This window comes from Rhipicephalus sanguineus, chromosome 4 (assembly GCF_013339695.2).
Source record: "Rhipicephalus sanguineus isolate Rsan-2018 chromosome 4, BIME_Rsan_1.4, whole genome shotgun sequence".
Taxonomy (NCBI): Eukaryota; Metazoa; Arthropoda; class Arachnida; order Ixodida; family Ixodidae; genus Rhipicephalus; species Rhipicephalus sanguineus.
The window spans coordinates 121,512,883-121,525,894 of NC_051179.1; the positions used below are offsets into that span (position 1 = coordinate 121,512,883).

Here is a 13,012-nt window from a genome sequence, read left to right on the forward strand (position 1 = left end):
TGAACAAGGGCATCATCACCGTGATCAGTGAGCACCAGCAGCTGGTCATGAGTTGTTATAGGATCCGGTCGTGACCGTGGTGAAGAGGGGTCCATATGTATTGAAGTATGTGGTATAGTATAGCTGTTGGAATTCGTGGATGCCTCAGTCATTTCGTCGACAAATTGTCTGTCGACAGAGCCGGCGACATGTCGGAACCTGAAGCCACCTTCCACGTTGGTGAGGCATAGGCCGTCGAGGCTGGTAGGCCTGGATAGTGCTACCTAGACCAACATCAGTGGATGGTGTTTTTCCTATTCGTACACTACCTGGGCGTATGTGGCCTACGTAGCCTAGTCTACAAATGGCTGTCAATCAATCTGACATCATCCTCGGTCAGCATGAGGCCATCGCCCAGCCTCTTAAGAAATGAAGAAGACACTTCGTCGTTCTGGTGGACGAAGTGCACTTTACGATGCAAGAATGGCAGATTGGGCTTGTTGGTTTAACATATTTGAAGTTTAAGTCGCAGATAAGGCGCTCCGTGTGTGCGTTCCTATTCTTCGTCCGTGTCTTATTCGCGCCTTAGACTTCAAATATGCACTTTACGGTGCGGTGATGTGGACATCACATGTGACTTTCGTTAATGTATTCCTCCGGGGTCGAGCAATGCTTCAATATAGCTTGCTGAATCATAGGAATACAAACGTAATGTTTATTAGACTGCTATAAAAGCGGAGCCAACACTGGAACTACAGACGTCAATCTGATATGACGCCCGTATCGTAGGAGTACACATCGTAGGAGTATCATGTAGTGTTTATTGCTTTCTTGTAAAATTAGATAGCCAGCCCCACAACCACAATTGACGTTGCACCGATATTACGCCTGCGTAGGCTGTTTTTCCAAACCAATTTATAGACCTGGCGTGGCTTAGTGGTAGAATACCTGATTGCCACGCAGAATTCTTGGGTTCGATTCCTGCTGGGATCCTAATTTTCATTATGTCCATTCGTTGTGTCAAGGCTGCCGATGTTGGTTTTACTTAACTCTCTAGCATTTAAGTTACCAATGTCTGTTCTCGCCGTTCCTGGGTAGACATAAACTGTCAATCACCTGTGGCGCATACCCGTACACCGCGGCCCGTGGTAAACGGGTATGTGCCGCACGTGTCCAGTGGAAAGGGTTTGACGACGTACGCGACAGGATTTTAACGTTATTTATGTCATGAACCGGCAGTCATATTCGTCAAATCCTCTTACCCTCCCATGCAAATTTTGGTCTATACCATGTTAAGGAGGCGATCTTGAGGGCGCCCAGACGTAGGCGGCTAGATAGATAGATAGATAGATAGATAGATACGTAGATAGAAATGCTCAAAGTGCCAGAGGTTCGCTAAGAAATGCTTCGCATTTATTAAGCAGAGGAAAAAAGAAAAAAAAAAGGCAGAGAGAAGAAGCAAGAAATACAGGAAGAAAGAATGACAAAATTTGCAAAACTCAGCAACACAGCAAAAGCCAAGACCATTGGCTCCGCTGCCTCATCAGCATTTTGCCTCCAGCGCGAATGTTTGTTTGTTTTGGTTTCCCGTTCCACTTTTTAGCACAACAATTCAACTGGTAAGCTTCATCCTGTCACCAGGTTCTTGGGAGAAATAAAGCTTTGATCATCATCGGCCTGCCCCATATGTGGGTAGGCGTCATAAATTTGTGCTATTATCATCACCATCAAGAAGAAGAAGAAGCGGCGCGCGCTGCATGCGTCACGGGTGGCCTGCCCGTGACCTATTCAAATGTTTTTTTTTTTTTTTTTAACATCTGGATTGTACCAGTGAATCTAATTTTTTAAAACATTCATTCCTAAACTTATTCGTATTGTAAAACAATTTAATTTCTAAAATAAGGTACCGCCTGTTTCATGGCCGATCCCCCGTGGTGGGTTGCGCCAAGTAACTGAGGACCAACCAACCAACCGCTCTTCGTTCGAGCCTCGACGATCGTCGATGTGCATCCAAGTCCACCCGTGCGATACACTGCTGGACAAGGAGACCGGTTCGCCGTATGTCCGTCTGCTGCGCCGCTTTCGCAGGTAATTATCACGCTGTGTAGGAATCGTTCTTTCATTTCTCTGGATCAGAAACATTCGCATGCGAGGAGCCTTTTAGCAGAAGCGCAAGCTTAACTGAACCCTAGCGTGCGTCTGGAATTTAAACGAGGCAGACGACGTAGACGGCGTAAGGTGTGCCGACGCCACAGAAAATGCAAAACCACACTGGGCCGATCGTCTTGTGACAGTGACTCCATGGCCGCCTCAATTAAATTATGGACTCGTTCGTCCTGAGGAGCTCCACTGCAATAAAACCCTTACAAGAATGCGTTGCTGAGCTAGTCCATTCACGTAATGAGGTATAAAAAGCGCAAACCTTACACGCTAGACTAAGGCAATGCGCGAGCGCTTGTCCTTTGATTTTTTTACAGCGAAGTTATACACCTCTACTCCGGAACTCTTCTCAGTGAACTTAAAACAAAGCACCAGGTCTCTAAAGCAGCCCTGCCCTGAATCCAAACATGGTAGGAGGGAAAAGGTGATTTTCCTCCATGAATCTGTTTAGACGATTGAAGAGCGGTTTGCCTGGCTTTGTGATGAATGTAACCTTTGCATGTTTCCACTGGGGAGGCAATGCGCCTTGGTTCCAGTGCTGGTTAAAATACTCAGTTAGGACCTTAACTGACTCTGCGTCCAGATTGCGTAATTATTTGTTAGTGACGCGATCAGGGCCGGTCGCTGAGGTGGTGCGCAGCTGATGTAACGCTGCGCACACCTCTGCCTCCGTTATGGGGCGGTCTAATTCTCGGTTGGGAAGGCCTCCGTATTCCGACATGGATTCGGTCGCGTGCCTCGGAAAGTATGTTTCAATTAGGGTTTGTACTATGTCCTGACCTCGTTGCTTCGTTAGGTGAACCAGTCGTGTGATAAGTTTGCTAGTTTCCGTCTTCGCTTTTGATGGTTCTAATAGATGACGTAGGAAGGACCGCGTTTTCTTAAATTGAAGGCTTCCGTCGAGCCTATTGCATAACTGCGTCCATTGTTGAGACACAAGATTAGCGGTATGTTCTGTGATGAGGTCACTCGACTTGACACTCGACTTGACTAAAGCATTCGACAATGTACGACACGCCCCAGCTATTCTCCAAAATCTCAGTCTGCTAAACGTGGGTTCGCGCACTTGTCAATATGTTACAGCCTTTTTATCGAACAGAACCGTGTAGATTCACCTAGGATCGGTTAAATCCCCGACCTTCATCCTCGGCAGTAGGGGCACTCCTCAACGGGCCGTCCTCTCTCCTTTCCTTTTTAATATAACTCTAATCCCCCTCGCGCAAAAATTATCGACCATACCGGCCCTACAACACTCACTGTACGCCGATGACATCACGCTTTGGACCACCACGGGCAACTGTGGCACAGTCGAATACACTCTCCAAAGAGTAACAAAAACGGTACAAGAACACGCGCGGAGCATCGGCCTCAGCTGCTCAGCTCCTAAATCAGAACTTCTTCTCATTCGCCCCAAAGACCCTTTTCCTCCGGCAATATCAATATATCTGGATGATCAACTCATCCCTCAGGTAAACAACATCAGAGTTCTAGGCCTCCACATTTCCAATAACGGCTCCAATTCCATAGCTATAGGTGCGATACGGAGGTCGGTGCAGAATATATCCGCCCTCATAAAGAGGATTTCTAATCGCCACAGGGGCATGCGTGAAGCAGACACGCGCCGCCTTGTACAAGCATTCTGCCTCTGTAAAATGACTTATTGCCTCCCTTATCTGCACCTTTCATCTCTCTCGAGAGATAAAGTAGATCGCCTCATCCGCACAGCATATAAAACTGCTATGCACCTTCCTAAGAGTACCGCCACGAGCAAACTGCTCCAGTTGGGTGTGCATAACGCCATTCATGAATTAGTCGAAGCACACCTCATTAGGCATTATACTCGTCTTTCCCAGTCCGAAACAGGAAGGCTGCTCCTTCAGCGCCTCAAAATCAACCTCTTAGGCTGCACCACCCCCACGAATTCACCCCCCGAGTGCGTTAGCGACAGTCTCTTCATCCCACCGTTGCCCAAAAATACCCATCCAACCCATAATCACGACCGGAGAATGGCCAGGGCTAGTTTGCTTCACAAGCGCTACGCATCTTCGACCCCTGTCGCTTATGTAGATGCCGCAGAATACTCCCATCGGCCTGCCTTCGCAGTGGCGGTCTCAGATAATGCCCACAAGCTACTCTGTTGCGCCACTTTCGACCGAGTCGCTCAACCAATCGAGGCGGAAGAAGCTGCGATCGCTTTAGCTATTGCTAACACCCAGGCGGAGTATATATTCTCCGACTCAAAAACGGCCATTCGTAACTTTGCTATGCGTCGAATTCATGCACTTGCCTACCGTATCCTACAATTCGTTCCACCTCCTAAACGAATAATCACTATTTTGTGGGTTCTAGCGCATTGTGGACATCCCGGGAATGCAGCCGCCCGTGAGCAAGCCCGAGCTCTCGTCAACCGGGCAGTGGACGGTCTGCCTTCCTTTCGCAGCGCGCGGGAATTCCTACTCACCTATCATGAAATTACTTTACATTACCGCAATTCCCGCATGATCTACCCACCAGCCCATAAATCGCTGTCCCAGGCTGAGCAAATCGTTTGGCGCCGACTCCAAACGGGCACTTTAATATCCCACTTCGTCAATTCCCAAATTCATCAGGGTGACGCCTTACCCCATTGTCGTCTCTGCTCGAGTCCGCGAGCCGACTTTAATCACATGTACCGCCATTGTCCAAACAAGCCAAATCCCCCCTTTGAGGGGGCTGAGAGACAGGAGCGATGGGAGGCTGCTTTGCGCAGCTCACGACCGGACGACCAACTCCGGATAGTGTGCTGGGCCATGGGGGTCGCCGAAGTGCAAGGACTTTCGGCCACCTAAAGCGGCCCGAGGGTCCATCGGCTACCTTTTCCCTGCATCCATTCCCCCCCCCTCACCTGACCCATTTCATGGCGTCAATAAAGTTGTATCCTCCTCCTCTCTAAAGCACCAACAGACGCTCGCGCTCGCGTGCTCCTTTGCTAGCAGATGCGCGCGGCCCTTGCGTTTTCACCTCGGACGCCGAGGAAGGGCATTAGGAGAGGTGGACAGACAAGCCGACGAACGCGTTCGCTGTAGACTCGTGCACAACTACAACGCCACAACTAAATTTCGACCTCTGGGTGATTTAGGGGCCCTCCAACAATTTCAGGGAAACGACATATCTTTCTTCGCAATCAGGCAGACAGCATAGAGCTCAGCATTCGTTTCAATAAAGAAAACCACAAAACAAGCATCAAAACCGCATGCTGAATGATAAGGTGCCTGTGAACAATGGGAACACCCTCCCTCGCGTTCCCGGTAAAGAATAGGTTGCAGCTGCTTTGCGCTTGGCACGAGAGCTTCGAATGACGTCAGACGGCCCTTCCTTCTCCCCGCGTGTGTTTCCCGCATTCATATATACATACATACATATATATATATATATATATATATATATATATATATATATATATATATATATATATATATATATATATATATATATAAAGGGGAGACCCATCTAGCAACTCAATCAGTTCATTCTAAGACTGCCATGGGTAGACCACGGAAATTAAGTTCACCAGAAGAACAGCGTGCATACAAGGCTCGACGACAGAAACAAATTCGTCTTGCTGAAAATGGTCGCAGAACAAATCACGGTCTACCATAGCGACCACAAAGCGATTATCAATACCATTACTCTAACGTAATAATAAAACATACCCCCCTCCCATCAGCATGTGTTGTGTTTGATACAGCATCGCTGGACATTCACGTTCGCATTCAGATTCATTTAGTTTTGTTTATGTAAGTTTAACGCGTATCTATACCTGCCTAAAAACATCTGTCTCGGTTTATGTATACCTGTGCCGACGAAACAACCAATTTTGCTAACCAGAGAACGCCAGTTGCTCTTAAAGCCTGTTTATATTCTACATCATTTTAAACGCAGTTTCCATTGGACTTGACTTTCCATGGACATTCGTCAAATGACATTCAGAAAGTTTGGTGCCTCCATTTAAGCAAGTGAATTAACTTACGCTCTCTGAGCTTTCTGTGCACATGTGCGCAGTGCGGCTGTAAATGACACATGGAAAAGATGAAATTGCGACTACTTATCCTTTCGGTTGACGTATGCGGCGTTATATGGTTCAACATTTTGAGGGAGCAGAGATGCAAGGACACGAGTTCTAGCCGCCTTTGGCGCACCATAGAGCAGTCGGGGCCAATAGTTTCTGATACAAGCTCCGTTGCTCTTTTGTTTAGCTGCGCATGCAATATAGCAAAGCGACTCCGCTCCGATCGATTTAAATACGTCCATGGGTAATAAAATAATTGAGGCAAGAAGTCTGCACTGTGGGAGGGTTCGCCGATGCTTCTTGCGCCACATTGGAATTTCGCAGTGAAACTTACGTCAGCCCGACGAATGGGGCTGCGACTACAGTGCACACATCTCACCTTGCGTCGCACTGGCAAAGCGCTGCCTTGCAAGTACAATATCAGTTATGCATAATGGGTCAGTCTTATTTCGTAGTGGAAACATGCGTGTTCACGCGACGGTGCAAATGTATCTCTACATTTATATAGCACGTGTTGATATCATCATAACCAAGATGTTGAGACAGGTGGATGTCTAGGGACCTCTAGGTGGTGGCCGCGCACGCCGCTGTAACTGAAGGGGGAATAGATAGGCTAAAAAAATGTATCTGAAGAACAAATGTGGTTATGAAATAGAGTTATGGTTATATATACTTCAGGCCCACAGTAATATTCCGGTTCAATTGCAGTATCGTGCTACGAAGTGCCTGTGTTCCAAAAACATGTCAACACAACCCATAAATGATTCATGAGAGATAATGTTTCTAGATGTTTTGGGAATCTACGTAATTTGCAGCACGTTGCTAGAATTTTACCAGATATGTTCCAGTCCGTCTCACACGACGTGCAATGTAATCGTCGACGTGTAATCGACGTGTATATGTAATCGTGAGTCAGTTTAGATAGCTTTGTACGTATGGTATGATTATTATTATTTTTTTCGCCTATTTGCAGTTCGGTTACGGGTGGGCGCGCGGCCGTCGCCGAGAGTTGGCGCGATGTGCACGTGTCCCGATATTCTGGGGATGTATACATCGCTGTGCTTACGTATACTTATAATGCTTCCCTGTGCATTTCTACGACCCTTGATGTCCAGCGCCGTAGACAGCCATGGAGATCGCGATGGGAGACAACGGCCCAGTGGCCATGGCCGCCGGCATGAAACAAGCCCGCTCCGTCACACCGTCCGGCGAAGCCACCCCTTTGACCCTCACTCCCAGTGCATACGAGTGAGTGAGCAGCTCTATTTGTCAGTTACTATGCCGAAGCAATGTGTGTGAATTACGCGCATCACTTGAGACTTTTAGATTGCGTTCATATTCATCTGTGGTGCCTCAGGACCAAGGATTTCAGAAGGCAGGTTATTGGAATAAATTACAACGACTTAAAGCCGTGCAGTTATCGGTAAAATGAAGTGGCTGGTACTTATATAACAGTAGCTAATATACGTAGCAAAGTAAATAATTATTTTTATAATTTACAGAAAGGCAAACTGCACAGTCGGCGACTGCCTAAAGGGACGTCTCAGTTCATTATATATAAGACATTTATGCACGACGCACTAGGCCTGTACGAGAATTCGTCGCCTGTACGCTAACAGCCTTATTAAGATATGAGCTCTTCAGTTCCTCATTTTTTAAATGCCAAGCATTTCTTAGCGAACTTCTGCGACTTCGAACGTATCTATCTATCTATCTATCTATCTATCTATCTATCTATCTATCTATCTATCTATCTATCTATCTATCTATCTATCTATCTATCTATCTATCTATCTATCTATCTATCTATCTATCTATCTATCTATCTATCTATCTATCTATCTATCTATCTATCTATCTATCTATCTATCTATCTATCTATCTATCTATCTATCTATCTATCTGTCTGTCTGTCTGTCTGTCTGTCTGTCTGTCTGTCTGTCTGTCTGTCTATCTATCTATCTATCTATCTATCTATCTATCTATCTATCTATCTATCTATCTATCTATCTATCTATCTATCTATCTATCTATCTATCTATCTATCTATCTATCTAGCCGCCTACGACTTTGTGCCCTCCTGGTCGTTTCGTTCATAGGATGTACACCAAAATTGGTATGGCGTAATATGACTGTAAGGCGAACCTAAATGACAGGTCATAACATGAAAATCATGACGTGCATGTCATGAACAACATGATTTACATGCCAAAGTCTTGGTGCTCTTGCGGCCGTTTCGTTAATTTGATATACACCAAAATTGGTATGGCTTCACAAGAGTGTATGGCGAACATAAATAACAGAAGTTAATATGAAAATCGTGACACGTGTGTCATATACAGCATGACTTACGTGCCACGCTCATGGTGCGCCGGCGGACGTTTGGCTAGCTCGATATACGCCAAAATTGGTATTCCGCGACGTGACTGTGTGACGACCAAAAATAACGGGAGTAAATACGAAAATCATGACAGGCGTGTCATGTACAGCATGACTTCCGTGCCACGCTCATGGTGCGCTGGCGGCCCTTTCGCTAACTTGATATACACTAAATTTGGTATGGCGTGCCGTGACTGTGTGACGAACATAAATGACACACGAGTTAACATGAAAATCATGACACGCATGTCATGTAGGGCACGATTTATGCGTCACGCTCATTGTGCGCTCGCGAACGTTTTGGTAACTGGATATATACCAAAATTGGTATGGCGTGACAGGAGTGCGTGACGAACATAAATAGCACATCACGGATCGTATATATATATATATATATATATATATATATATATATATATATATATATATATATATATATATATATATATATATATGTGTGTGTGTGTGTGTGTGTGTGTGTGTGTGTGTGTGTGTGTGTGTGTGTGTGTGTGTGTGTGTGTGTGTCAGAATATACGTTTCATTAGCACGGCATATACCAGATTGTACATGCATGCATTTATGACAAACTTGCGATATATAGTGAATTGGATGTCACGACATGAATGACTTCGTTTGCCTCAATGACAAACAAGACGATATATGCAGCTCTTTGCTGGCTGCTTCGCATTATATCGATTCCCACATTGCGTGGGATCTGCCAGTTTCTTCATTTGTTCCCTCACCTTTCCAACGAAAGAGACGGGCTTGTTTGACAATGCGTAGAGGAGGAGGAGGAAGGGGAAGAGTGCAGTCTTCTTCTATCATATTTAGCCATGGCTATTTCAATATGACCAGACCATCATAATATTAGAACGCTTTATTGTTAAACATCTTAGCCTACGCGGTAGTAACGTAGTTAAGATCGTCTGCCCAAAAGATCGGGGCTCGATCCCGACCGCGGCAGTCGCACCTCGATAGAGGCTAAATGCTAGAGGCTCGTGTATTAGATGTAGGTGTACGCTGAAGCACTTCAGGTGGTCAACATTTTTGGAGCCCGCGACTATGGCGTACCTCATAATCATGTTGTGGTTATGGCACGTAAAACTCCAGAAATTATATCCCGGTTGCCTGTACTGAATCGTATAACAGCTAGGGCCCTCCACCGGCTCGCACCATTGCCGCGGATAGAGCATTGGATCAAAATCAGGCATTCCAATTTTTTAATTGTGCGCTGAAATATAAAGGAGATCCCCAATTACACGTGAATTATGCAGCTAGTGGGAGACAGAATCAGAGGAAAATTTTCACCGTCAACCACCTTTCTTCAATAACAAGATGCGGGTACTTTTGTAGCGGAAACGTAGAGGCAGCCTCATGGCCACAAAATTCCATGTGGTAAAATTGTAGCTTGCCCATATTTGCAGATATCTGCTTCGTTCATCTCGTTTCGTATTTTTACTCATGAAACGCAGAGAAAATCGGCACGAAGTTCCTCCCGGTATGACGCTGATGTCACCTGCTACGTTGACAGATCAGATGCTGCACTTCATTTCTTGTTACGTCAGCCGCACATAAACATAATGTCTCTGCACTGAAAGTGATGTTGTACTGTTCATTTTAGCGCTAAAAGGACGAACACACGAAAGGCCACAGCACAGGCGCTGCTCACAACCGGCTTATTACAATGGGTTGCAATGAAACGTAAAGCAAGATGATGCGTAGACGGGCCGAGCGCACAGTTAGACAAGACCACTTGTCAGGCTACAAACATGTTGCACCAAAAAACCTCATCTCGCTGTTATAAAGGGAGATGGACATGTCGCTAACACAATGAGTTCCTTTGTTCTTTATATGACGCGCCTCCCAGAGTTCACAGGCTGATTTGTTCCGGCTTCTACCTAGAATCTTGGCTTCACGAAGCATCGGTACACACGTGCACTTTCTGCAGGGAGGGGGGCACCGACAACATTCCTTAAATTTTGCGCATGCTCCCTTAACTGGTCATTAAGGCAGCGGCCTGTTTGCCCTATGTAAGTGTTGTGAGTGAAGGGCGACTTTCTTCAAGTCAGCGGTATGTCGTGCACTACTTCTTTCACACACCGCACAAAGGCCGAGGCATGCTTCTTTGTTGCTTCCTTGTTGCTAGGGTTTGCTAGGTTTTCATTAGTTGTTCCTAGGTTTTGCTAAGTTGTTTCTAGCTTTTGCGAAGTGTTGCTACATTTTGCTGGGTTTTGCTAAGTTTTTGCTAGGTTTTCGCTAAGTTGTTGCTAGGTTGTGCTAAGGTATTGCTAGGTTGTGCTAAGTCGTTGGTAGGTTTTGCTAAGTTCTACTACGTTTTGCTAACTATTGCCAAGATTTATTAAGTTTTACTCTTACGAAACTCACATCTAGTCCAACCAGCTTTTCCGTACCGGTCGGTTCTCCACCTCGATCTCCCCTCCATTCCACGGCCTTTCTCAAGCGCCAGTAGCAGCAAGGAGTGGCCAGCGAGAGCCGGGACTAGCTAGGAGACCACCAGCTCCGATGTGGCTCAACTTTGCGCGTCTAGTGCAAGCTGCCCACGTTCTTTTTAGATGTGACAGCTGGTCCGAAGTTTGATACAAGGACCTTAAATCAACTCGCAAAGTGAGTTGAGGTAATTGGAAAGCAAGTGTTACAGTACGTACAGTGCATTTATTACGTACAGTGCTTCTCCAGTACTAGTCATCGTCGCCACGATCTTCATCGTCGGACCTGGCTGAAGGAAGGGTAGATCCTCGCCATCCTCGTCGTCGTCGGCGTTGTAGATTTCCACTATCTCATCCGGCCGTTGGACCGAGGCCCCACGTCGTCGCACTTGTGCATTTTCGAAGCAAGACGCAGCACACACGTAATCACGCATCCAAGAATCGTCTCGAAGCGTACTGCAGTCCCAAGCAGGCTTCTCGGAAGTCGTGGCCAAGACGGCCTTATGGTCACTGCGGTAGAAAGGCGATGGTTTGAAAAGTTCGGTCAGGCTCTCGGTGTCAGAATTAGCGAAGATCAAGTCTATGCAAGTCCCACGGCCCGTTCTGGGTAGGCATCCCTACTTCTGCGAAAAGCAGGCCAAACCAAACGAGCTAGGCACGTACTCGACGAGCCATTTCTTCTTGACAATTTCCACATTAATGTCACCCACGAGAAGTAGGTGACCCCGCTCGTGAAACTTCTGGAGTTTCGTACTCAGAAATCGCGTGACTTCGTTGCGTGTGGCGTGAGGCGAAATGTACATCACGACTAGCGTGACCGATCCGTGAAGCCGTATATAGCCAAAGCCTTCCCGCGCAAGCTCAATCGCATCGACAGGTACAGGGGTGGTCAAAAGTTCCCAGGCCGCAACGCCCGGCCGCGGAGAAGCGGCTCGCTGTTATCGGGGCGCTGTGATCGTAATCACGCCTTGGCGCACGCTGGCGTCGAGCGTGTGCGTGGGGGGAGGGGGGGGGATGCATCTCTATCTCCTTTCCTCGCTCTCCTTGATAAGAAACCGACGTATAAACTTGGTGCGTCATGTTCTCTCACCCACGGCTCTTCGATGTTTTACTACCGTGCAGCGTGTAGCGAGGCGGCAGTCTTCCGGAAAACTGACGCATCAGGATTGCGGCCACATTTAGCTAGACGCCATATACATTACCGTGGTTTTGGGCTTCTTGGAAAATATCGTGCGTTTAACTTTCCATTTTCACTGCGGTGGCTCTCTCAGCCGTCTGTGCAGGCCAATTCGCTGCATACGAACACGGTCGGAGCCTTATCAAGGAGAGCAACAAAGAGAGAGGGATACCCCCCCCCCTCCTCCCCCCCCCCCTCCACGCACACGCTGGACACCAGCGTGCGCCAAGGCGTGATTGTGATGACAGCGCCCCGATAGCAGCGAGCCGCTGCTCCGCGGCCGGGCGTTGCGGCCTGGGAATTTTTGACCACCCCCGTACATCGTCTCCAACCCTGGAGTAAACGCTAACCCCAACTGCAGCCCGATTCAAATTCTCTTCGTCGGCAATGCAGACGTAGCCGTCTCTATCCACAGAGCACTCTCTACTCGTTATTAAACCACCCCCGTACATCGTCTCCAACCCTGGAGTAAACGCTAACCCCAACTGCAGCCCGATTCAAATTCTCTTCGTCGGCAATGCAGACGTAGCCGTCTATATCCACAGAGCACTCTCTACTCGTTATTAAACACAAAATACTTGAAGATATAGAGCACAAGCACTGCACTCTTGCTATGTTCTTCGATTTTCGAAAGGCGTTTGACTACGTACAGCACAATATTAAACCATACGTCAGCGAGTGACTCTACGAAGCACCGTCGCTTGTACGAAGTGACTTTATGCGCGAATGACTGGCTCAGCTATAGCATCGGGGCGATGCTCTTTTAAGGGGAGGCAAATGCCGCGCTCGAAATAGACAGAGAACGAAGACGATGTGCGCGCC

The 13,012-nt window shown here is 47.1% G+C and overlaps 1 protein-coding gene across 1 annotated transcript in view; it reads left to right on the forward strand.

Annotated features, from left to right (window-relative positions):
- The first annotated feature begins 1,950 nt into the window (after positions 1-1,950).
- Positions 1,951-13,012, forward strand: part of LOC119388969 (uncharacterized) — a 39,003-nt gene continuing 27,941 nt past the window's right edge. Inside the window, exons 1-2 of the mRNA XM_037656294.2 lie at positions 1,951-2,067; positions 7,303-7,435. Coding sequence (XP_037512222.1) covers positions 7,317-7,435 — 119 coding nt within the window. The 5' untranslated portion in view covers positions 1,951-2,067; positions 7,303-7,316. The remainder of the gene's footprint in view (positions 2,068-7,302; positions 7,436-13,012) is intronic.